The sequence below is a fragment of the Hemicordylus capensis genome, chromosome 1, assembly GCF_027244095.1.
Source record: "Hemicordylus capensis ecotype Gifberg chromosome 1, rHemCap1.1.pri, whole genome shotgun sequence".
Classification (NCBI taxonomy): Eukaryota; Metazoa; Chordata; class Lepidosauria; order Squamata; family Cordylidae; genus Hemicordylus; species Hemicordylus capensis.
Window position 1 is genome coordinate 290349929 of NC_069657.1, and position 25086 is coordinate 290375014.

General features: G+C 42.5%; 1 protein-coding gene across 9 annotated transcripts in view; it reads left to right on the forward strand.

Moving 5' to 3' along the window:
* The first annotated feature begins 5811 nt into the window (after positions 1–5811).
* ARHGEF10 (Rho guanine nucleotide exchange factor 10) overlaps positions 5812–25086 on the forward strand; it is a 141229-nt gene continuing 121954 nt past the window's right edge. For 8 of the 9 annotated variants that reach the window (XM_053286169.1, XM_053286170.1, XM_053286172.1 and 5 more), the window contains exons 1-2: positions 5812–6097; positions 23441–23532. In XM_053286169.1, coding sequence (XP_053142144.1) covers positions 5862–6097; positions 23441–23532 — 328 coding nt within the window. In that variant the 5' untranslated portion in view covers positions 5812–5861. The remainder of the gene's footprint in view (positions 6098–23440; positions 23533–25086) is intronic. The other variant, XM_053286178.1, reaches the window with a different exon arrangement.

The window sequence follows — 25086 nt, forward strand, 5'->3', positions numbered from 1 at the left end:
TGCCTTTGAGGCTGGAGGTGGCCTATAGCCCTCTAACTAGTGGCCTTCATAATCAGGAATGGCATAGCCCCCCTAAATGCCTGCCTACAGGTAGTAATAGACTAGATGAGGGATAATAAATTGAAGCTGGATCCAAGCAAGATGGAGGTACTCATGGTAAGAGGTCACATCGGTTGATACAACAGCTGTGTCTGTTCCGTAAAGATAGTGATCTCAGAACTGTAGTGCACTCTCTGGTAACCTCTAGGCTTGACTTCTGCAATGTGTTCTGTGTGGGGCTGCCTCTGTATGAAGTTCGGAAACTTCAGCTGGTTAAAAATGCCGTTGCTAGACTGGTTTCCGGGGAGACCATATAATGCCAGTTTTAAGGCAATTGCATTGGATACCAGTAGGTTTCCGGGCAAAATACAAAGTGCTAGTAATTACTTTTAAAGCCCTAAACGGCTTAGGACCGGTTACCTGGGAGAGTGCCTTCTTCTGCATGATCCCCACTGCACATTGAGATCATCAAAAGAGGTCCGTCTCCATATGCCATCAGCTTGTCTGGCGGTGACTCGAGAGTGGGCCTTCTCTGTAGTCCTCCTGGGCTGTGGAATGCACTCCCTATAGACATTTATGGTTTAATATCTTTCCCAGACCTTAAGACACATTTTTTTCAGCCAGGCTTTTAGTAATATCTGAATGTTTTAAAATTTTAAGTTGCTGTTATTAACAGTTTTGTGTTTTTTCTTGTGTTATTTTTGTGAATTGCCTAGCCTTTGGAGTCAGGTAGCTTATAAATTAAATATATCACTTTAGAATATTTTTGCTCCAATGTACATCACTTTGTCCCTGATTACATTGAACTTTGCTTTTCATTTTACTGTTCACTCATCCAGTTCAGAGAGAATTTTGGGAGCATTTTGCAGCCTGCTTGTATTTTCAGCATTCCAAATAATTTGGCATCATCTGCAAAATTAGCTTTCTCTGTGTCTATTCCTGTCTACAGGTCACTTATGAACAAGTTATATGGCACTAGTTCCAATACATGAAACTACTCTGTCCATTGCAAGAACTATCTGCCCACCTCTTCTTTCCATTGCAAGAACTATCAGTTTATGCCTATCCTCAGCTGCTTGCTCTCCAACAAAGTGTGTCTTTTTTGACTTGAGAGCCCTTGGTGAGGAGGCTTGCGAAAAGTTTTTTGGAAGTCCAAGTATATAAAATCTACTGATCACCCTTTGGGTTCTTTGGTGGTTAAGTGGGCAGCTCAACTTGTGAACTCACAGTCTGCAGGTGGGGATCACCCTTTAATGGGTGCACACTGCACAGCACAGCCTTATGCCTAGTAGACTGGCCCTCTCATGAAAGTGTGAGCCCACTGGGCAGTAAGCTTCCAGACAGACAGTGGAGAACTAGGACAGGACTCCTAAAGAAATCCAAAAGGGTGGTGAGGCAGGACTTCCTTTGCAAGCAGGCTTGTTTTTCTATGTACTGCTTAATTCTGCCAGGAAGAGCAAAGAAGCACTTTTGAAATGGTGGTATTTTTTAAAAAAAAAAAAAAATTGGGGGGGGGGAGCAACTAACCCTATTGATCCCTAGCATAGCATCTTTTCCTGTGGCTGTCACTGTTATTGCTGTATTTCTTTTGTTTAGACTACCATTTCTACTCCCACGCCCCCATTTATCTACTGTGGGAACAACGTTGAACTATTTTATTTGAAAAGTGGTATATAAATATCACAGTAACTGGTTCTTAGTTTCCTGAGTCTCCCTAATCCCTGCTTAAAAACTAGCATTATGTTGACTACCTTATTTTGCTCTAATAAGGAGACTGACTGATTTTAGTGACAGGCAGCATATTTTTGTTAGATCAACAATCCACATTTGAGTTACTGAATACACTCAAGTGTATTCTATCTAGGCCTAGAATTATTAGTTATTTCATTATAAGCCCTGGAATGCTATTTGTTATCTCCAGTGATGTGGGTTTTCTGGAAATTTTTGAACTGGAAAAGATTTCCATGTACATTTTATGCAAATATGGAAAACTTTTGCATTTTCTCCTCAAAAATTTACTATGCATATTTTCTGATGCCATAATTAATAGATTGTTTTTTAACTGAATAAAACTACCACCATATTAAATTCCCATACTGTTTCTCAAAGGCTTTTCAAGCAGCCAAGTAGTTGAACTGAAATATCTGAGTGTGGGGGATGGGGATCAACACACACTTAACATGGTTTAAATGTTTGCTGAAAGAAATTCAAAGCTTTCATTAGAAATTTTTATTAGGCCTTTCTTGAAATCTGAGAGATAAACAGAAATGCAACATCTCCCTGGTGCCACGTGGAGATGGTTGCTCCCAGTTCAGTCAGTGCCAGGCAGTACTACGTGCTATTTCCAGCACACGGGGCTTTTCATTGGAATTGGAGACTGCAAATGGGATGCCTAGAAACTGCAGAGTTTGTCAGGAGGGTGAGAAATGAATGTCTAGATGGCACACAGGAACTGTTGTTCCTCCCAGCATGTTTTCCATGGGGGAGAAGTGCTGGGAGGAACTGCAGTTCTCAGGTGTTCCCATATGCCCTCCCAGCAGTCCATTCACACTTCGCTGGTGATCCTGCCACTCCCTGGTGTCCCACTCACACTTCTCCTTTCTGGTGAACTCTCTCTTCTCCCCCCCACCCAGCACCAGAAATAGCAAGTACTCCCTCGTGCTGACTGCTGGTAGTGCCCATTTCTGTGCAGTGCCTGAGAGATGGTACATTTCTATTGAAATCTGAGACTGACTCATGCCTAACTCTTATCAGAATAATCAATTTAAAAATATATGTATGATACTCCCACACTTCCTAGAGATAATCATGTGAAAAAACAAAATACATCCCTGAGATTTGTATGACTCTCAGGCATGTATCTTAGTAACACACAGTGGGCTTCAGGGGAAGAGGCGATCGAAACCCCCCCCCCCCCAAAAAACCCACCAACAACCACCCATTCCCCTACTCAAGCGACAGCGGTAATCTAGTACATGTGTGCAACACTAGTCTGGATGTTGGTCAACTCCAGTTTGCTAGGGTGGGCTGCTTCTTCTTGAGCGTGCTCTCTCCCTCCCTCTCTTTAAACTAGAATCTTCAAGCTCCACCTATATGTGTTCAATTTACAACTATTTACTCAAGATCTGTTAATGGATACTGCATGACTATTCTCTGTAAAGAGATGGTGAGAATGCGTACTTTAACATATAAAGTAAATTAGTCTTGCATTCTTTACAAGAATCCCATCAACTGATAAGTGCTAGTTAGTTCACTAGAAGATTATCAGAGGACAGCTTCTGTCTACCCTTGGCTTAGAGCTCTCAGATGAACAGCTACCTCTGTGTATGAGGAGGACAGGGCTGGCCCTGACATCACTAAAGGATGTACTGATGTGATCACAACACTTCCCTTAATCACATGTGGGGTTTCATCCAAGTTGCTCATCTGCATGGTTCCAAAACATGGTTTAAATCGGATTTTGGAGAGTATGTATGTAGAGAGGCAGTTTGGATGAACAACCCTCACATATTATTAGAGGACAGGCCAAGATCGTGTTGGTGGGTGCATTCTCTCCAGGGTAGGGCTGCATCCTTGCATGTAGAAGAGGCTGTTGATCTGAACCAGCTTCATACTGGTTATTTTTCCACTGAAGTCCTGTTATAGGGAAGAGAGCAAAATAATAATAACCCCCCTCTTTAGAGGGTTGAGAGATAGGCGTGTACAACACTGAAATGAATGAGGAGAGTTGAAAAAGCACAGGTGAACTGATCATGTTAATCCTGACCTGTTAATCATGTTAATCCTGATTTTCCAGTCTTGGGGGAAAAATTTTCCAGTCTTGGGGATTTTCCAGTCTTGAACTAATTGATAAAATGCTGGCACTGAGAGGGAGATTAATGAATGCATTAATACTGTTTTGTTTTTACTGAAAGAAGACATCTTCTGAACTGAGCCTATATTGATTGAGAAGCAATACATAATTTATATCACTGGAAATGTATCTGAAGGTCATCTGTTATCTGACTCTCCCTCAGGATGGACTAGGGTTGCTCCTCCCCTAGAAGAACTGACTTCATTTGACTAAAACTAACATGGCCACATCAGAAGCAAAACTAGCACCCTAAAACAACTTTAAATAGTTACTCAGTGTATGAAAGAGTTTGTGGTGTTCAGGATAGAATCAAGGGCAGAAACCACTGATCAAAATTGAGAGCAACCCTAGATTAAATTAAATTATGACAGCCTGGGGGTCATATTGCACATTTTAAAAAATGCTACTCAGAAATAACTTCTGTGTAGGAAATTGCATTGGGTTCCCCAAGGTTTCAAAGCTTAAGAAGTTTTGTATCATTCCTAAGAAGGGAAATACTTTGAAGATATTTAAGCAATACTGCTATTCAGCAACAGGGCTGAACACACAATAAATTCTGCACCCTAACCTCATGAGTGGAGTATAACTTGGCAACAGCTCTCTTTGCTTTAAGCTCTGTGCTCTTCAATGTAAAGTTCTATGCTAATCTCCACAAGGAGGAGAGAAAGACCACAACCTTTTTGAGCAGCAGACCAGAAAACATTTGAAGGAATTCATTGGCTAAACTGAATTTTATGTATTTGGTCATCACTCCCTTCTACTTGCACTGATAAATGACCTTGCTTAAAGGTTATGGCCTTGCTCATTGGTGCTAGATGAGACATGCTGAATTTACACACCCTCATGTCATCATTCAACACAATTCCTATCAAAGATGTAGGAAAACTGCTAGAGATTCTAGATCTTCAATGGAGAAAGAGATGTGTTACTATCAGTCGTGATGCCCCCGCTCAAGGTACTGTGTCTTAAGCGGCTGGCATGAAATGCAGAAATCCCAAAGGGGGAGCTTTTCCAGCTTGGAGATGCAAGAAAGAAAACAGTGTCCCCTGAATGTCCAGTATGCATCTGCTAACGGCAGAGTGCCTTGTTTACCTTTCAGCAGGGAGGTGGGAGAAGATGGGAATCCTGTCACCATTTTGTTTCTATATTTCCAAGCACCCCCAAACCATCACTGGAAGTAGCTTCCACGCTTCTGGGGGATGTTGCCATTGGAGACTGCACTACTTTTGGGTGTGTTCTAAGTTCTGAGACTAACGCCTCTCCCACCCCCCCCCCGCCTACTCTGGTGTCGGGTGCAGGCAGCGCCCCAAAATACTGCTGCTGAAAGCAAGTCCTGGAATGCATACAAACTTGAGGCATCTCCAGAAGGAACCGCCCATGCAGTTTTGGGTAAATACCAAATAGGGCTGGACTGTAGGCTAGCCAAAACAACAGGCCAAACAGACGCTCAGATTAAATGGGGGTCCGTTGTTTACACTGATTTAGGTAGACTTGACGGACAGAGATTTATTTATTTATTTCACATATTTTTATACCGCCCAAAACTTACAAGGATTTGTTTAAACGGCTCCCCCCGGCCCAACGCCCTGGTAGGAAATTTATTGAAAACATACGGCCAGGAAAGTTATGTCGAGTCTCACGAAAGGAAGCAAGAACAGCGAATCTGAGAAGGTGTTGGTCTTGAGGTTGCCGCCGCGAGATGATGCGGTGAGGAAAGCCCAGATCCCCGTATGGTCTAGCTAGCTGAGCCGCCGGGAGAAAGGAGCTGGAGAGAGTGCGCTGGAGTGGATTCCAGCGGGATCTGCTGACAGCTCCCCCCCCCCTCTGCACTGCACAGCTGTACAAAGCAGAGCAATTAGGCGGGTCACGTGGACATTTAGGAATGTGATGCTTGCGTGTACGGGGGTGGAAAGGGGAAGGGAGGGAAGGACCAGAACAGCGCCTCAGCCCTCTCCGTCTGCCGTGCCCTATGCACTCCCGTAGCAGCGGCAAAGAGACTGGCAGTCAGGACAACCAACAGAAGAGCGGGATTGGTCCCGAAATCCTCCAATCACGAGGAGCCATAGTTCCAAGATGCATCCTCGCTAGGCAGGGTATCCTGTGTGTGAGAAATGCGGTGTGTCTATGCTCTGAAAGGGGCGTCCGAGCCTGCATCAGCAACCGAAGTAGGAGAGGAGGCAGCCACAGCAGCTTGAGGCTCAAAAGGTGAACGCGAACACTGGTTCGTTCGTTGCACGAAATAGTAAAGGGCAGGGCTGCAGCGTTTGCAGTAGTGTGCGCGGTGCGAGCTTCTTTGTGTTCTGGGGCATCTTTGCGGATCTGGCGGGCTACAAAAGGCTTGCAGAGGAGAAAGTTTAGTGACGTGTCTGAAGAGCTCAGTCTGAACTGCCTTTTGCACGCAGCGACTGCATCCTTTGAAGGCAGATGCCAAAAAGAGCTCCAACACGACAGCAGTCGCTGCTGTGTGTATACGTTGTTGTTCTTTGCTAGGGAGAAGTTAAGGTTTAAGTTCTTCGTTAGAAGCCTCTCCCTGTTCCCTCTCTCGTTATGGAGCAGTGATTCAGAGGTTATGAGTGGGTGTGTTGTCTCTTCTGTATCCAGAAATTGGTGGTGTCATGGTAAAAATATTCATATAGACGCACAATGCAGATGCCAAAGCAATAGCACTTTGTGGATTTCTGCTTGCCTGGCAATTCTGTTAAGAAATGGACCTAGGAGAATCCTGTACTGTACCTTCTGATTTTGGGGTGATATATTCCCTCTTAAACGTGTAAATATGTTAACCTTATTTAGCTAATGAATAAAATATGTCAAATTAAATATGTAGGTTTAAACTCTGAGAGCATTTCTCTCTGGGCACAATGCAGTACAGAGGTAGGTGCACTTAATCCTTCTGAAATAAGTGGGTTTGTGTATACCTAACTCTGAGCTGGATTATGGTCGGTATGTGTTAGTCACACTGAAACAGAATCATTCCTACCTGTGCTCAGAAATGGGAGCTTTGGGTCAGGCCTGAAGGACTTTTGAGTTCTATCAGTGGCTGCATCCAGTCCACCTCTTGACTTGTCTGTGGCCCATCCAGCTTCAGTTCGGATTCTAGCTTGTTCTGTTACTCTGTTACTGCTGCAGCAGGGGTGGAGAGTCCCTTATAAGTCTAGTATCAGCTGCAAAGTCTGCACAAGACGATTCATGTTCTAATTGTGTGGCAAAAATTGGCTTGTTTCACTCACAGGACTTGTTTCATTTACTTGCCACATTATGCCAATTCTGTTGATGTGCCAAACCAGTGATAAAAGTGTCTATCTTATGTTTCTTTTTAGATTGTGAACCTGTTGGGGAAAGGGAACCATCTCATTTATTTATTATTTATTTTTCTTTGGAAACTACTTTGAAAAATGGTATATAAATAGCAGCAGCAGTAGAAACTGCTGTGTTGATCTTTCCTATGAATATGTGTTGAGATCAGGGGCGTAGCTATAATTGAACAAAAGGGTTCAAAAAACATGGGCCCCCAGCTCCTGAGGTCCCTCCAGCTACATCCCTCCCTATTTTCTTCATTATCTCCCTCAGTCTGGGGGGCCGCCAGAAAGAGGGATGAACCCTCTACCCTAGCTACACCCCTGGTTGAGATGAATGCCAACAATTTTAATAATAATCCATCTCTTCCCTATTTTGACAGATGGATGGGTTTGGTAATACAGATTTATTGGGTGGCTTCTGGATATACATGAATGAGAGAATCCCTAAAATTGAACCTTTTCTTCTCTACAATCTGGAGAAGATGAATGCAAGATGATGACAAAATTCAAGATGAAACAAAACACATTTATATAGGGTGGCACGTTCTTTGTTCACCTTCAGGGCTGGGGCAAGATTTGAAGTAGGGACTTGCTGGTTCACAACGCAATCCCCTCAACCCTTAGCTAGTAGTTCTTGCCATATAAACTGGGACTACAGCATTACAGAGGAACAGTAATATATTTCAGAAAGTACTTAGAAACACAGGGTAGCAGTATAAAAATGCTAACAAAATTATTGTTTGTCCTGCTGTTTCCTGCTTGTAGCAGAGCATCTACAAGTGACCTTGGAGAACTAGAAGACCTCCAAGATCACTTCCAACACTAACATTCAAGGATTCTAATCAAGTCACCAAGCAGCATGGTTTTTAATGTTGCTGAAAGGTGCTAATCCTATTTCTTCTATAGTCCCTTTAGGAACTAGAGATGTTCTGTTAACATATCCCATCTGACAAGTCGCCATTTATTTCAACATTCAAAATTGTTGAGAAACTCCCTGAATGATAGCTATATAATTAGGGCTTGAGAGAAAAGAAAAGCAGCCTTTGTGCAGAAGCTATCTATTGAGATAGAATTTGTTACCTCGGTGAAATCCAAGGTTTAAAATTCCAGCTGGGCAGAGTTTCAAATCCAATATTTGATGCAAGCAACTGGGAAAGGTCTTCCTGTTCAGTCATTTGTGCCCTTGCTACGTGGCCTGATAAACTACCACTGCCATGTTGTTGAACAAAATGCTTGCTACAGCCTGGGGACTGAATCCTTTCATGGAAATGAGCTAAGCAGCATCCAACAACACAATGTAGTGTGATTCTGAGGTATTTGGGAAGATGGTGGCTACTGAAGGCTGCCCCAAGAGCTGTGGTAGTTTTGGAAAGACAAAGAGGGTTTTTTTTGAAGCCTTGAAATTGAATAAAGGTAGCTCTGAATCTCCTAGGCAGGAATGGGGCCATTTGGGAAGCTATTAAAAGGCATTGTTGTGGGTTGTAATAGAAGAGCATAGAGGGTTTGAAGGGCAAATAAGGGGCTGGCGGGCAGCTGCTATCCTGGAACTAGGATCAGGGCACTTGGGAACTTAAGGAGTTCTTGAGATTGTGGAATTGCTTGAAGCTCAGGGCTTTAGTAAGGTGGATGGAACAGACTTTTGAGGGCCATAGGCTTTAGGACAGAGTGATGTAATTTGATGCAGGCTTTTTTAGACAAAGTGAAGAGATCATGAGCTTAAATGGGCATATGGGGAATTGTATGGTCAAGTCTTCAGGATGGGAAGCATAGCGGAAGATGTGAATACTGGAGATTTTTTTTTTAAAAAATTAGTTATTGTCATAGGTCTGCTAAAGCTCTTTGCCTGGAAGGGGTCTATCATGCACTCTGTCCAGAATAGTTCTTATACATTTTAAAGGTGCATTACCTTTTGAAAGGTAGCCGTCATGTTGTTGAAGAAAACATTTTGCAGGGCTGTGTTAGAATGCCTCATATAGAGGCTATTCTCATGACCATTGGAAAGCGGGCTAAGGGAGCCCGGCCTGCTTTCCAGCGGTTGTGTGCTGCAATGGGAGCCACACGGCTCCCGGCAGCAAACCTCACTAAATATCCTCCCTCCCGTTAAACGAGGTTAGTGGAGCGCTCGTGTGGAGAGCCTCAAAGTCTGTATAAATAAAAACTTGGGCTGAAGCTTACTGTGTTTACTTATTATTTTGACACCTGTGTACATGAAAAAACACCTTGGGGTTTTCTTTTAACGAAAGGCGGTATATAAATGTAAAAATAAATAAATAAAAATAAATAAAATAAATGTTACTTTTGGGAATTGGCCCCAAAGGCTTACCTTGCAGTCTAGATTCTAGAAACAGACACAAGAAGGAATTGCAGCCAGGGTTAAACAGGGCAAAATACAAGATTATTTTAGCTACATTACTTAAGTTTAGTTGTGATGGGGCAAAGGTCTGTGTGCAGATAACTAATGAGGAGATGTATAGAGATATTGTATATTTATCTCACAACATTTAAAAAGGAAGCAGAAGTGGCATTAGTAAGTACTTGGAGTGCTCTGTTCAAAACAGTTCACATACATTCCCAGTAATACAGGAACCTTGCAAGGTAGGTCAGTATTGTCATCTTTGTGTTGTGTGTGCTGAAACACAGTGTCTTGCTGAAGTAAGAAGGTAAGCAAAGTAATTTAGTAGTTTGAGAGAAGTAAGAATAGAACTGTAGATTTCTGTCCTGCAGCTGCTCACACTCCTAACTACACACTATACAATGTAGTGATCCTAGAACATTGTAATAACAGGCTTAAATTATTTGTGCTATCTTCACAGTAATTCTATACTTCTGCAGTAATCTGTATTGTTTAAGATGCTAACTGTTGAAAAGGCCGTTTTAAAAATACATTTTAAAAAGCTTATTTGTCTTAATATATTTATCAAATATTTTAGTTTATTACAATTGAATAAAGGTTTGGCTGGGAAAATCTTCTTAATCTGACTTCAGCATTAATGGGCAGGATCCATAATCAGCTAGCTGTGACTAGTGACTTATACAGACGTTTGAAAAACTTGCAAGGCAAGGCAGGCATGATTTCTATTTGGTTTGTTTTTATTTTTCAGGGTAAACCAAGTAGCCATGATTGAGTACAGTATGATGTGATTGAGTACAGTACGATGTGTCTTTATATTTTATCCTAAAATGCTGTGGAGTTCTGGTTCCTCCCTCTCTCCTGTAGTGTACTGAAAAGCAAAAGTACTAACATTATCAAGGAAGCTGGAGTGTTTTCCTCATAAGGGATGGTTAAACAGCTGCTTTTCAGTTTAGAAAAATAATATCAGAGAGTAGTAGGTGTTTATAACACTTATGTACAATATAGGAAGATAGTGTGTGTGTGTCTATTTTCTACCATGATAGTAGAATTCGGTGCCATTTAATGAATTTGATTGGTGGTTGATTGAGAACAGAGTAAAAGCAGGTGTTTCACATGAATATGGAACTCATTACCACAAAATCTTATTATCTGTGACATTCAAGAGATGTGAAATGCTGATGTAACCACCTTCGTGGCCCTCGGAAGGTGCTGGTTGGGACATCTGGCCAGCTACTGTTGAAAGGAGAAAGCTGAACTGTTGAGATCTGTATCTGATTCAGCAAGATATCATGAAGAAGATAATGAAAATGCTTTTAGTTAGCCTGGAGATTCAGACTTTTCCCTTTTTAGATCTGTACATGTAATTGTCACTATATATGTGGCTCCTAGAGACTGAGGACTGGTCATCAGGGGGTAACCAGATCAAACATTGACTAGGAACCCATGGCCATCACAGAGCCCATCCGGCCAGGCCAAGCTTTGAATGACTTCAGTATGCGTGAGAGAGGTCTGTGCTGCTTGCCTGGTGCTGCACCACTGTTTACAAAGGGAGCATTTCCAGAGATACCTGTGTGTCATGGGATCTATAAGAGATACTCCCATTGGAGTATGGAAGAAGGAGCTGACATATAAATTGCTTAGGCAAGGGACTTGCTTGGCAGCTCCTTCTCTCGCCTTCCCATTGCCTAATGAGCATTCTCCCACAGTCAATGGCCTTTGGAAGAAAAGCCATTGGCTGTGGGGAGGACAGAAGAAAGAAGCCTGTGGCAGCCTCTCTCCTTTCTGTCCTCTATTCCTGTCACCGTGGCATGTGATAATATTGGCTCTTTGATCAACCACCCAAGGAGAGGTGTGGAGTGCCATTGCCGCTGTACTATCCCATTTGCCAATGGGAAGGATGAGAGCAGTGCAGGGAGAGTGTGCGGGTTCCACACAACCAGTGCAGGGACCATTCCAGTCACCGCCCCCTCCGCCCCGCAACCTGATGCTGGCATTGACTAGAGCAGGGATTCTCAACGTTGGGTCCCCAGATGTTATTGGACTTCAATGTTGAGAATACCTGGTCTAGAGGTTTGTGATCTTCTCTGGATTGGATTTACCATTGATATTGTGAAGGGTGAAGGAATGTTTGCTCAGTTTATCAGCCAGACAAAACATTTTATTCATCAAGCTGTGTTGGTACATTGCTCACCAGGACCCTTTTTTCACTCATCAGGCATCATTTTTCACTTGTCACAGAATAGTGGATTTCTGCAGGCCTGGATGTTGTCTCGTGTACATGCACATTTATAAATCTGGCAAAGTATGGTTGTTAGGCCTATTACTTGAAGAGAACCATCAAGCAAGATATACTTAACCCAATTCTTCAGTGGGCTGACCTGGATAGAAGTAGCCCTTTTTTGGAATCATGCAGCTAGAAGGGATCAGAAGGTCATCTAGCCCAATGTCATGTCCAAAAGCAAGGCCTTTCACTCACTAACAACCTATAATCAGGTCTCTTACTATATTTCAGCATGCCACAGGCAGCAGAAAGGATGTGCACTTGCTCTTCTGAGGCTGTGCAAGCAACAGGTGCTGTCTTTTGGGCAAAGATTGCTAGCCCCAACAGAAAAATTAAACAACTTTATGTAGGATGTCTGCAACCAATGAAGGGTTCAAATACTGAACGTCTGCTTCCTTTTTTCTTAGCTTCATGTATGCTTGCAAACCTAAGCACATACTATTCAAGTACAGATTATGCAGCGCTCTGTGTAGTTATAAAGCATGATAAACTTTTAACATGAAGGAGGTGTTAAAAGCCATCTGTTTAAAGGTAAAGTGTGCTGTCAAGTTGGTTTTGACTCCTGGCACCCACAGAGCCCTGTGGTTTTCTTTGGTAGAATACAGGAGGGGTTTACTATTGCCTCCTCCTACGCAGTATGAGATGATGCCTTTCAGCATCTTCCTATATCGCTGCTGCCCGATATAGTACCAGCGGGGACTGGAACCGGCAACCTTCTGCTTGTTAGTCAAGCCTTTCCCCGCTGTGCCTCGTGACTTGCCATCTGTTTACAAGTATGTATTTTCCTCCTGTACTTCATCTGTGTGCCTATCACCGCTGTCTCATATTTTTCTATGGGCCAGGTTCTTGTTCACAGGTGCTCCAGAAGATGCCTGTTTATAGGATCCATTTAGATGAACAGCACCCCCACAAAATAAAGGGGTGTCCCGGGAGGATATTGGCTATTAACTGAGCATGTCATGATGGGTATGCTTTCAGTATGTCCTCTTCATAATTGCATGAGCTAGGGACTGTGTATTGTCAAAACTGATCCCAGTTTTTTCTGGAATCTCCTCTCTACCTCATCCCCACCCCCACCCCATTTACCAAGCTTGTTCAAATGCTCACCCAGTTATATGATGTGGGGAGAAAAAAGCAACTCCAGAGCAGTAGGGAAACCAACCATTGACAGGGTAGGGTTCAACCCTTTCTTCACCATTTGAAAGATCTATGTAGGGTGGCAGGACAAGCCTGGAGTATCAAGGTAATCAAGGTATTCTCTAGGTCACTGTTGAAAGCAATCTTGGAGATATTAATAGTTTGATATTGTGGGGGGAGAAATCTTCAGGAACAGCTTCAATCAGAGTGGCCACACCTAGAAATGATGAATTATATGTTCGTCATTTCCATGCCATGCAGGATAAGACAATGGAAATAAACCAGTGGGGAAAACTCCTCCCCCCTCAATAAACAGCAATGTGCAGTCATACAATATTGTCGATTTAATAAACACTTTTAGGCTCCTGGGATACTGCTCAATGAAAGCCTGTCGAGTTGTTTTCATATGTGACACAAAGAAATAGGTTTTGAGTCTAAACTACTTGCATCCCCCCATGTATGCTTGAAGGGAAAACCTCAAATATAGTACTGGCTAATTCAGGTTTTGCATTTGAATTAAGAGCTGTTTTATAACAAAGCTGACTTCAGCCTTGTGTGAAACTGACCACAATGTGCCTTAAGTGTTCCTGAGGGTCTGTAGAAATACTTGCCATGTCAGAACTGACAAATGTGACTGGCACTGAACTGGAATGTGCAGACAATTCTGTGGCTGCAAGTTGGATTCATATTTTAGACTCGAAAGCATCGGTTCAAGTGCTTTAGGAAACAGTATGTTACAGCCATAATTCATACTCAGGCATTAGCTATTCTGATAGACTGCTAAAGCTGAATGTCGTGTGTGTGTGTGGGTAAGTAGTTAACTGACACAAGCAACATTCTTCTACTTATGTAGTGATGAATAGAAGTCCTATGTTTAGAAAGTCTGTTTCAGTTAGTTTGTTATATTGTACAAAGCTTCTGCTTCTTGAGACAAACCTCTGAATATCTTATGGTAACTTTCAAGGTTAAGAATTTGACCTGCTTTGTGTACCCTAATTTTAATAGGAATATATTATATGGCAGGATAAAGAGTGGAAGTATTTTCCAGACATGCTGAACACTTTTCATTTTTTCTTGAATGTTTGTAATAAATGAAGAGAAAACCCCAAGAAAATATAAAGAGCCACAATATTACATTAGAAACATCCATAATTTACATACTGAGAAGCAGATAAGATTATTTAAAAGTATAGAATTATAGGTTTGTACTCCAGTAGTCTTTGATATGTGTAGTCATCTTGTCTTCCACAGGTTAAAGGAGCTCAGATCATATCCTCTGTAGGATATTTGGGTTTTTTGTTTTGCTTTTTTTGCAGAAATATGATTGGCTTGTTGCTATTTTTTTTAATGTGTACAGATTTCACTATTGGGAGATTACATTATTAATTACCATCTACCTTTCTGCTAAAATAATACTCAGTGCTATTAATAAACCGATATTGATGATAAAAGCAGCAGCAACAATAAATGAAGTTCTGAAACTTAAAAGCAGAAGTAACAAAACATTTAACACTGATAAAGGCAGCAGTGAGCTATTATTATGAAACTAAGAACTATTAAAAGCCCCAGTGAACAGGTAAGATTGTAATACTTCTCCTAACAGATAAGTCTGATGCTTCCCTGAAGGCAGGCAAGGGCATGCTACAGACATGGTGTTATCAGTGATAATCTCTTGCCTGAACTCTGGAAGTGCTACTAAGATGGAGACATGTTACTTGACATTCAGGGATGTTTTATCAATCAAGTGGTACACCTACATGTCTGTCATGCTACTTAGAAGTACTGGTGCTCCTGAACGAAAGCACAACGCCATCAGTGCTTCATTAGAACGATTAAGATGCCCTGCTAACTGGGTAAAGAGGCAGCTTTTACTGTGGTGATTCTCTTTATTTAGCAGGGGGAGAGTAACTGGGCCTGTCCACCCCCAGCACAGTACTTCTAGTGACTGTTACTGGTGTCTATCGTGGTTGTTTTTTTTAGAATGTGAGCCCTTTGGGGACAGGGAGCCATCTTATTTATTTATTATTTCTCTGTGTAAACCACCCTGAGCCATTTTTGGAATGGCGGTATAGAAATTGAATTAATAATAATAATATAATTGGTTTAAATCAAATTACTTATTGTTAAATTCATATATTTCCTTAACAAGCATACATTATTATTATTATTTTGCATTTATATCCTCCTCTTCCTCCAAGGAGCGGTGTACTACATACTTAATTTTCTCCTCACAACAACCCTGTGAAGTAGGTTAGGCGGAGAGAGAAGTGACTGGCCCAGAGTCACCCAGCAGGTATCATGGCTGAATGGGGATTTGAACTTGGGTCTCCCCAGTCCTAGTCCAGCACTCTAACCACTACACCACGCTGGCTCTTACATAGTAATTGGTTGCCATAGCAATTAAACCATGTTGATTTGCCAGGGGCGTATCTAGGGTAGGGCAGGCAGGGCACGTGCCCTGGGCACCATTTGATGGGGGGCGCAAATTCTTAAAATTAATTTTTTTAAAAAAAATGGCCACCAAAAACAAAATGGCCACTGCACATGCTCAAATGGCCTCTGTGAGGCTCTAGGCTATGCCAGGCCTTGCAGAGGCCATTTGAGCATGCGTGGTGGCCATTTTGTTTTCAGCGGCCATTAAAAAAACCACAATTATTTTTAAAAATGGCCACTGCACATGTTCAAATGGTCTCTGCGAGGCCCTAGAGGCCAGTAGTGGGAGGGGTAACCTTTGCAGACGCCCCCCCCCCCACAGCCTATAGGAAGCACCCCAAAGGGTCTACAGGTAAAAAATAATAATTTAATATAATATAAGTCACTGTACTCATATTCAGTTTGGCACTATGTACAGAGAATCAGGGCTTGTGAATACTGAGCTGAAGCTTATGAGCTAGGATTGTATTCATTTGCTCTTACTTTGCTTCTTATGTTAAGTGAGTTAAATGTGGTGTCTTAAAAATATGGTTATTAATGGTGAGTTTGTCTTTGAATCAGTGTGAAATCCTTAGTATTAAGGCCCACTGGAGTTTTAACTGTCTTTCTGAAAGACTAGAATATATTCCAAGCAGTGACACAGTTTACTCTGCATATCCTTTAATTATTTTCAGAGTATCTGGGAAAGGTCAAATTCTCCATTTATTTTTAAAACTTATGTAATAGTGATGCTAGTAGATGCATAGTAGAGAATTAGACAGGCACTTCTGTTTAGTAAACAGAACTTTTCCAAGTACACCTCCACATAGTATTTGGGTATTTCATGGGCCCCAGCATACTGAAATTTGTAGTTTTCCAGCATTTTTTGGTCTGGCTATGTCTACTGCTAAATAGTTTTTGAAATTTTAAAAGATTAATGAGCTTGACTTATATTTTTCAGCTGATATTATGGTAAAGTTATCTGAAAGATGGGTGTCAGATGTTTGGACAAGGGGCGCAATTTCAGTGCTTGCCCTAGGTGCTATTTTTCCTAGATACGCCTCTGTGATTTGCAAGTCAACAGAGGGCTTTAATCCAAAACTTTGGTCATACAGCCCACATCCACTGAAGAATTATATCTGTTTAGAGGTGACAGAGAAACTCCTGGCATTGGCTGACATCCTGATTAAAGAAGAGAGAAAGCAGTGGGAGGCTGCGCCTAACACAGCCAGAGAGCTTCTCCACTACCAGAAGGCATAGACACACATGTGTGGGGGAGTGATTTTCACTTATCTTCCCTGGAAGTGTTCGTTTTCTTCTGCAAATGCATCCCTGAGAGTTGCACAACATGCAGGGACATATTTTCAGAAGGCAGAGGCATTTCTGGACGCAGGAAAGATCAGCTAAAATCACTCCTCCTGAGGTGCACCTAGGTAATTTTGGAGCCTGGATCTAAAGGCCTTTGGAAGCGCTCCCCCCCCCCGGGCAAGTTAAGCATCATTTTTAACATGCAGGTTCTTGAGGGCACAGACCACACCACCCAGACAGACTAAAGAGAATTGGGGGGGCCCCCAGGTCCTGAACTTGGAGGTCCTGAACTTTGACCCTGAAGTCCAGGGGTAAGAGCGCCTCTGCACTCCTCCACCATGCACATTCTGGTAGTGGGGAAGCTCTTTGCAGCATAGGTGAGTTTTCCCAGCATCCATGCTGTGTTGGTCACTGCGTAAAACTAAACTAAAGCCTTTCTTCATAACATGGCTGTTTTCTTTGGGTAGGAATTTTCTCTTCCATGGGAAAAACTATTGTCTTCCGCCTGCAGTAAAATTGTATGTTGATCTGTACATGCAGATCAACCGGAAGATATCAACAAAGAATCAAGGTGGGTGTGAACACACCCACACACCCTGCCCCGCCCTGCCATTTTATGTACTTTTTGAAAAGACAAATATTAACTGACACCTTTTTTAAAACGGAATGCACAAGACTTGGGGAACAAAAGCTGCAAGGTTCGTCACTCCCTCCAATGAGGCAGTTCTCCCCACACTCTGTGTTCATATTTTTGGACCATCAAGGCCTGTGGAAGTATATCAAAATTTTAAATGTTTCTGGAACACAGTTTGCTTGATTCTGAAGAAAGACCTTTAAACATTATTTGCGTGATGTACAAATGTTCCTCTGAACATCCTTGCCCACAGAACAAGTGGTCCTTTATTTTCTTGGCAGTGTGTTTGACTCTGGAGATGTGAGTAAAAAACCTCTACCATGAATTTTTAGCTGCCTGTGTCCCATAGGAAAGAGATTTAATTTGTACTAGGGACCAGCACAAAACAGATTTTGCATTTTTGTTTGGTGTTTGAAACAAAACACAGATGGCCAAAATGTTTTGGTGAAATAGTGGTTGAACCAGTTGTTTTAACAAAACAAAGCTTGAAATATTTCAAGTGTTTCGGCTATAAAGAACAATGGGGAAAGAACACCCCATTGTTCCCTATGGGTAGCTCCTAGGACACCAAAGTGGGTTGTGTGGAAGGACATGTGTTCTACCTACCACCCAAACCACAATAGAAATGGGTAAGCAGGTACTTTATTAAAGTAACTGGCCCTATCCACCCCCAGCACAGTACCTCCAGTGACTGTTGCTGGTGTCTGTCTTATGTTTCTTGAGCCCTTTGGGGGCAGGGAGCCATCATATTTATTTATTATTTCTCTGTGTAAACCACCCTGAGCCATTTCTGGAAGGGTAGTATAGAAATCGAATTAATGAATGAATGAAATCGAATGAATGAATTAAATTTTTAACTAAAACTCCCATCACGACCCACACATGTGGGTTAGGTGGTAGGTAGCACCCATCATGCCCTACCACACTTTGGTGTCCCTAGAAGCTACCAAGGGTAACAATGGGGTGTTTCAAGTTTTGCCATTGTTCCCTGTGTCCAGAACAAGCTGCACTCGCTGAGCGCAAATTGAGACTTAGCACGGAACCGGAGTTTGGAGAACCCACGGTTTCAATTTGAAACTTTAAATCACACTGCAGACATTCCAGGAGAGGGGAGCCCCCCCCTGCTCCTCAGCCACTGAGGTCAATCCCAGCAAGCTCCACAGTCAGATTGTGGGCAAAGTGTCAGCATGTCGGTGGATCAGCCATGATAGGCCACGATCTGGAAGGGTGCATGCCGAGCACGATTGTACATTGTTGGAGCCATCTGCTCACCCTTGGCATGGAAGTGCCCTTGGCGCTTCTTCAGACATTGATGCCACCCACCCTCTGAAGAGCTTTTTCACATTTGTTTGTAACCTTTTCTTTAAATACATCTTGTAGTTCTTCAATACTAAAGAACTGTCTCAAGACCTCTTGCTTTGCAGCTTTCTCACCAAACTGGTTTTGCTCTGCCGTTTGGGGACTGAACTGCCATTCTTCTACACCTGTTGCCGGGCAACTCCATAGTGGGATAAGTGACAGGAAGGATGGGTCTGCTGCTTGGAGAGGTGGCCAGCGAGAATCACTGCAGACATGGAGTGGCTGTGTTTCCAGGCAGGGCTGCACCACCATATTTATTTTATTTGACATATTTCTATCCCACCCAAAACTTACATCTCTGATTGCAGCTTGAAAATCAGCATGAAACCTCCATAACTGTGGTTTCAGGTGTAATGCATCACCAGCCCAACTGGAGGTCTTGGAGGTGGACCTTTTGTGCAAACCGAAGGTTCAAACTGGAGTTTGGGGAGGCAAACTTCAATTTGAGTTTGGAGGTCATTTTTGGCTAAAAACCACAGTTTCAAGAATTTTGATGTAATGGAATTCCAACCTCTGCCCCATTTAACTCCAGTTTTGTGTTATGTCTGAATTCAGCCAGAGTGTACACATAAGTTTTGCATTGCAATTCATTTTGCAACAGTGCTTTGAAAAACACTGTAGAAACACACAGTAAAAATGAATCTATCTGTCCTAACACACATTTGAAACACAGTCCAAAAATGGCCAAAAAAGAATTGCTGGTCCAGAATCCATTGCCAATTACAGTGACTATGCTACAGTAACATCATTGGCATAAGTTGTTCTCTCACACACAACTATGACTCCTTACTCCATAGTATTGCAACAGCTGCCACAGCAGCACTGTTAGCAGCAAGAATAGCCAGAAGCTCAACTAGAGTAACTACATCCACATTTTGACTGAGTACAACTTGCAGTGCAGATTGAAGAGCAGATCAGAGCATTAAGTGAAGCACAAGTTAGTTTCAAGGCCAGACGTGGAGCTCATCACAGCAATCACCAAGAAATATTTCTCACACACACACTTGCCACTCCATTTCTTTCCTCAACACTATCTCACAAACAAACAAAACCACAACTCAAGGGCACTCAAGTTCTACCTTTGTCAATCTGAGATCAAGCAAAACCAGATAGTTACAGCAGCAATAAAACAGCATATTATACTTGGTGCTGAAAAACACACGAAATCAAGCCTTCCTTGATTCCTTCCTCCGCTCCTGATGTATCCTCTTCAAGAGTGGCACAGTATATAAGTGCTCTCTCTGCCTCCCAGTCTCTTTGAATACATTTTGAAACTCCCTCATTTTGTGCCCCCCTCTCTCATGAAATCACAGTTGCCCATGATAACACTTAATTTGTATGATAAGCCAAGCAAGGAGATTGCAAGCTAGTTGGAAGCCAGTGCCAAAAAACCAATTGGCAAGGGAAAAACAGGCCCCCCAAATGGTGCTCGAAACGGGGTTTTGTTCTGAGCTCAAAACAGGCCTTTTATTTCAAGGGGTTTTTGTTTTGAGCATGAAATGGCCCATTTCGAGTTGAAACATTTGGACAACAAAACATTTTGCATACCCCTAGTTTGTACATTTTCAGACAACCTATGTTGTCCCAAGAGAAGTACTGAGAAATCTGCAATTTAAAGTAGACTGTGGCTCAAATGCAAAACATACTTGCTCTTAATATCCCAGATCCCACAACTAAATTTTACTGTTGTATGAGAATGGATTGTATCATATGTGAAGATTTTCCTCATGTGACTGTTGCTTCCAAGTAGGAAAATATGTATTGTTTTGTGTGAAGAATACACACGGGAATCCATGTTGCCACACGTACTTGTGCTAGGAAAATGCAATTTGATGTGGTCCCTAAAATCCACATATATCAAAACTAACATGCGTGTGTAAGTGAGTGTGTGTATGTGAGAGAGAAACATGATTGTATAAATGCATGGAAGCGGCCTTCTGTTGGTTGGTGGTTGAAACCATGTAGTATTGCTGCTTTTGACTCTCAGGTTCTATATGCAGTGTTCGCATTTTATATTGTTAGAATGCAGTGGCCTGTATTGAAGTCAGTACAAGGTTCTAGCCGCATAACCAGAAGTTTTGTTAATATTGTATAGAAGAAATCTTGTCTGCTGTAGTCTCCTCCCAATAAGGAATTTTGGGAGAAGTATTGGAGATGTGCCCAGTCATCTTTGTATAATTGAAAACTCTTGGGCATTGAGCTGCAGTGCCTAAAGGATTCTATTGCAAAAGAGCATAGAAATGCAGAACAAGCGGGTTCCAAGGCAGAAGTGCAGGGCCTTGATTTATAGTTTCATTTCTGCTTTAACCTACCCTTTTCTTATAGCTCAGAGGATTCTTTTAATCTGGAATATAGGACAATTCTGTGATTAAACAGAACCATTCTACTTGTTCCTGAGTGTGCACTTCTGCTAGCAAAAAGGGGGGGGGGAATGGAAACATTTTCCAAGGCAAAAGGAAAACAATGTGGCTTGGTTGCTGTGGTTACAAGCAGTTCTGTTACAAGGGAAGAAACACAATGCACTAGTGTCTTCCACATGGGTAGTGTGAGTTCTTATTTTCACTGTGCTCATCTTATAATATCACTTTGCTCACCATTGTGGCTTAATCTGAAATGATGCTCACCTGCATCATTTCAGACCTGACTAGATCTTATGAAGTAGTATTAAGAGCACCTGAGCATGTGCAGAAAGCTTTCTCACCACCAGCACAGACTAATCCCAGCCATCCTCCATGCAGAGTTTAGCAATATCCCATGCAAGCAGTGTATGCTGTTATTTTTTCTCTCTCCTTGTCAGTAGTGAGAGACTGACTGCTGATGGGTTAGGCTGGTACAGGGCAATGCAGTTATACAGACACAAGCATATCAAAACCATACAGAGGCTTCTAGAAGCTGGCATTAGCAAAGAATATCTATGCCAGTGCAAACTGGCCCTTGCACAATTCCATTAGCTTGCTTCTGGATAGGTGCAGCATGAATTGCTCTTGAACTATTATTATTATCTGTATAATTAATTCTCTTAGCTGGTGTGTGTCCAAGATTTGGCGGCAGAACTCTCGCGACATGCTGCGAGAGTTCTGGCGGAGTGAGGAGGAGAGGGGCAAGAAAGTGCTGGCGATGGCCTGCTGGCGGGCGGAGAAAAAAAGGAAAGAAAAGCGGCGGCGGGGAGAGAAAAGTGGGGCAGGCAGCAGGTGGGGGGGGAGAGAAAGGCGGTGAGCGAGAGAAAAGTGATGGCGGAGTGGGGGGAGAGGAAAGCCGTGGCGGATGGGAGGGAGAAAAAAATGGCAGCGGGGCCCTTCTTGGGAGGAGAGGGCTGGAGAGTGCGGGCCGGAGGGAAGGGGAAGAGAGTAGAGACCGGGGCAGGAGGAAGAGGGAGGGGGAAACAGCCGGCCCCAAAGCGCTCTGTGCGGGGTATTATTTATTTATTCAATTTCTATACCACCCTTCCAAAAATGGCTCAGGGCGGTTTACACAGAGAAATAAGCAAATAAAATGGATCCCTGTCCCCAAGGGCTCACAACCTCTAAAGAAACACAAGACAGACACCGTACTGTACTGGGGGTGGATAGGGCCAGTTACTCTCCCCCTGCTAAATAAAGAGAATCACCACATTAAAAGATGCCTCTTTGCCAAGTTAGCAGGGGTTAAGCTGTTAGTACAGTAATGATGGTATCCCTCTCACTCAGCACCTGGAGGCAATAGCCAGTAGATACACAGATTGCTTTCCTCCATGCCTTGGTGGCTACTGCTGAATAGTTGTGGCTGACAAAGTGAAACATATGCTGACATATAGGCAGATACTGCTAGGGCTTCCAGGTTGGAAGATGTGGGCCATTTGATCAGTGTGGACCTTTTAAAATACTTTGATAAAATATTTCTAAGCTTTCAATTCTGCTTTTAAGGCCAAAATAGCCCAGTGCCGCTCACAGAAATTCATACACAGTGCTGCTGCTGGGTATACTATACACATGGAAAATAAAACACAGGCTTTGCGCTTGGGCTTGCAAACTAAAAGGCACGAAACACGAGAGAAAGGGAATGTAGGGAAAAGGTAAAGCAGGGCGGTCAGTGTGACCATGCCAGATGAGTTGTTAACAGGGATGTACAGCTGGAGTCAGGCTGAGCTTACCTGGGTGCTGATGTAAAGGTGGTGGAAGTACCTTCGGCCAACAATTGAGCCCCATTTGCCAGTGCCACTGACACCGCATGGTTACAATTTAGTCCCTTTTTAATATGCAAAACAATGTAGTTTATCATTTTGTGTCAACAAATCTGAAGTAGATTATTATTATTATTCTCAGGTTTTTTTATGATTAGGAACTGATTGCAACATGGTGGCAATAAGCCAAATGCGTAGAGTATCTCTCTGTTCTGGGATTTAAACTCAAAGCTCTCAGGTCTCACTTCAGCATTTAGCCAGAGAATGCGGTTTGTCCTCATGCAGAAAGTAGCTTGCCAACCACACCCATTCCCTGACTACATATCATTGTCCTGCATTTTGGAATACCGAGGTGCCTCAATAGAATCTTCTGCATGTCCAGGTCTAAAAACATGGCCTCTTCTAGGGTTTATAATGAGGGGGAGACAGACTTATTGATGACGATTGTGAACTTGAAATAATATGCCTCTAAACATCTCTTCTTGCTAATTTCAAATCTCTTTCTCCAAAGTGCAAATATTCTGATACTGGGTGGCAATATAAAATATTGTGAAAGCATTGCAATAATGCTCACCTATGTGTGTTCTTTTAAATGTTTTATTACAGGGACATTTATTGTGTCTTAAAAGAAACCATATTTTTGAGAAGACACAATAGAATGGACACAGAAGGATTTCCTCCTCCACCACCACCAGAAGGTAATAAAAAGATTGTTGTATTTCCCCACACCCTTCTGACATGTCATACTTGTTTTTTTTAATGGTTCTCTCACTTGTCTTCCTCCTCTAGGTGTTGAGCATTTTTTTTGGCACAGTTCTGATAATATGTTAAATTACAGGTTTATATTTTGTTACTTCAGCTATTTTCATGAATTAATAGATGCAAAGGGCCTCATAATGTGTGTTTTGAATATTACGAGAATCCACCCAGTGACTTCATTCACAGGCATTAGCCTTTAAAGATGAAACTTTGTTACCAATGTTTTTTCCATTTGTTATGTATTATCCCATGCCTGGAATTGGTCCTTGTTATTCAGGGAGGGATGTAATAGGCCTGCGTAGTAAATATAGGCTATTTAAATGGATTTGCAGAAAGTTTTTTTGGTTTTTTTTTACATTATATCTACTGTGAATACAGAAATGTGTGTGGCAGAGCCCGAGATAGAAATAGAGTGATGAATGCAAGTTTATCTAGGACTCTTGATTTAAACTGGATCAAGTTAGGGATGGGCCCGGACTGGTCCGGAGGCCATTGAGAAGGCCTCCAGACCGGTCCGGACCTGGGTGGTTCGGTTTGGGGGTGGGGGGTAGCTTTAAGAGCAGTGGCAGGGTTTACTTACCCCTCCCACCGCTTTCCCGCTCTGGCGCCATAAAGTTATGAGTAATTGGGGCGGCAGGATACCTCCCTGCCGCCTCTTCCCCGATGTTGCTCTAAAAAAACCTCCCAGTAGTCCTTTGCGCGCACGCACGTCAGAGACGCAAAGGACTACTGGGAGTTTTTTTTAGAGCAACATCGGAGAAGGGGCGGCAGGGAGGTATCCTGCCGCCCCAATTACTCGTAACTTTACGGCGCCAGAGCGGGAAAGCGGTGGGAGGGGTAAGTAAACCCTCCCGCCGCTCTTAAAGCTACCCCGCACCCCAGTGCCGGACTGCAGTGTGGCGGTTCCGTGCACATCCCTAGATCAAGTATGCACATTGTATAGTTGGCACACCCAGTCTTTTTTTTTTGCGGGGGGCAGGAGGCGTGGTATAATGTTTAACTTGACTCTACCATATTTATACTTAAAACCCTGCTCAGCAGATCGGTGAGCACTGGATTAAAGGAGTCTTAGTGGTAGCATCTATCTATGGAACTCCTTACCTAGGAAACATCTGGCTAACTCTCTTCACACAGTTGGTTAAAGCTTTGTTTAGAAGAGCTTTTGCTGGGCTGTGAGAAGGTAAAATGATTCTTCTGAGATTTTGATTATTGCTTTGCTCTAAACTGAATGCACAAACCAACTGAACATAAATTGAATGGGCTGCGTTCTAGCCATTGGAGCTACAGTAGAAAGGAGCAGCAAGATTGTATACACAATTTCCTTTACACAACCACTAGTTGGGATACAACCTATTGTTACTAATTATTGTTACATTATTATAATATTGAGAGAACATAGGTCAAACTGGACAATGTTTTATACAGAATGATAAGCTGGGCTAAAAATCTTTGTTTAACCATTGTCCAATTTGTTGTCCCAAAAAGAGTAGTCC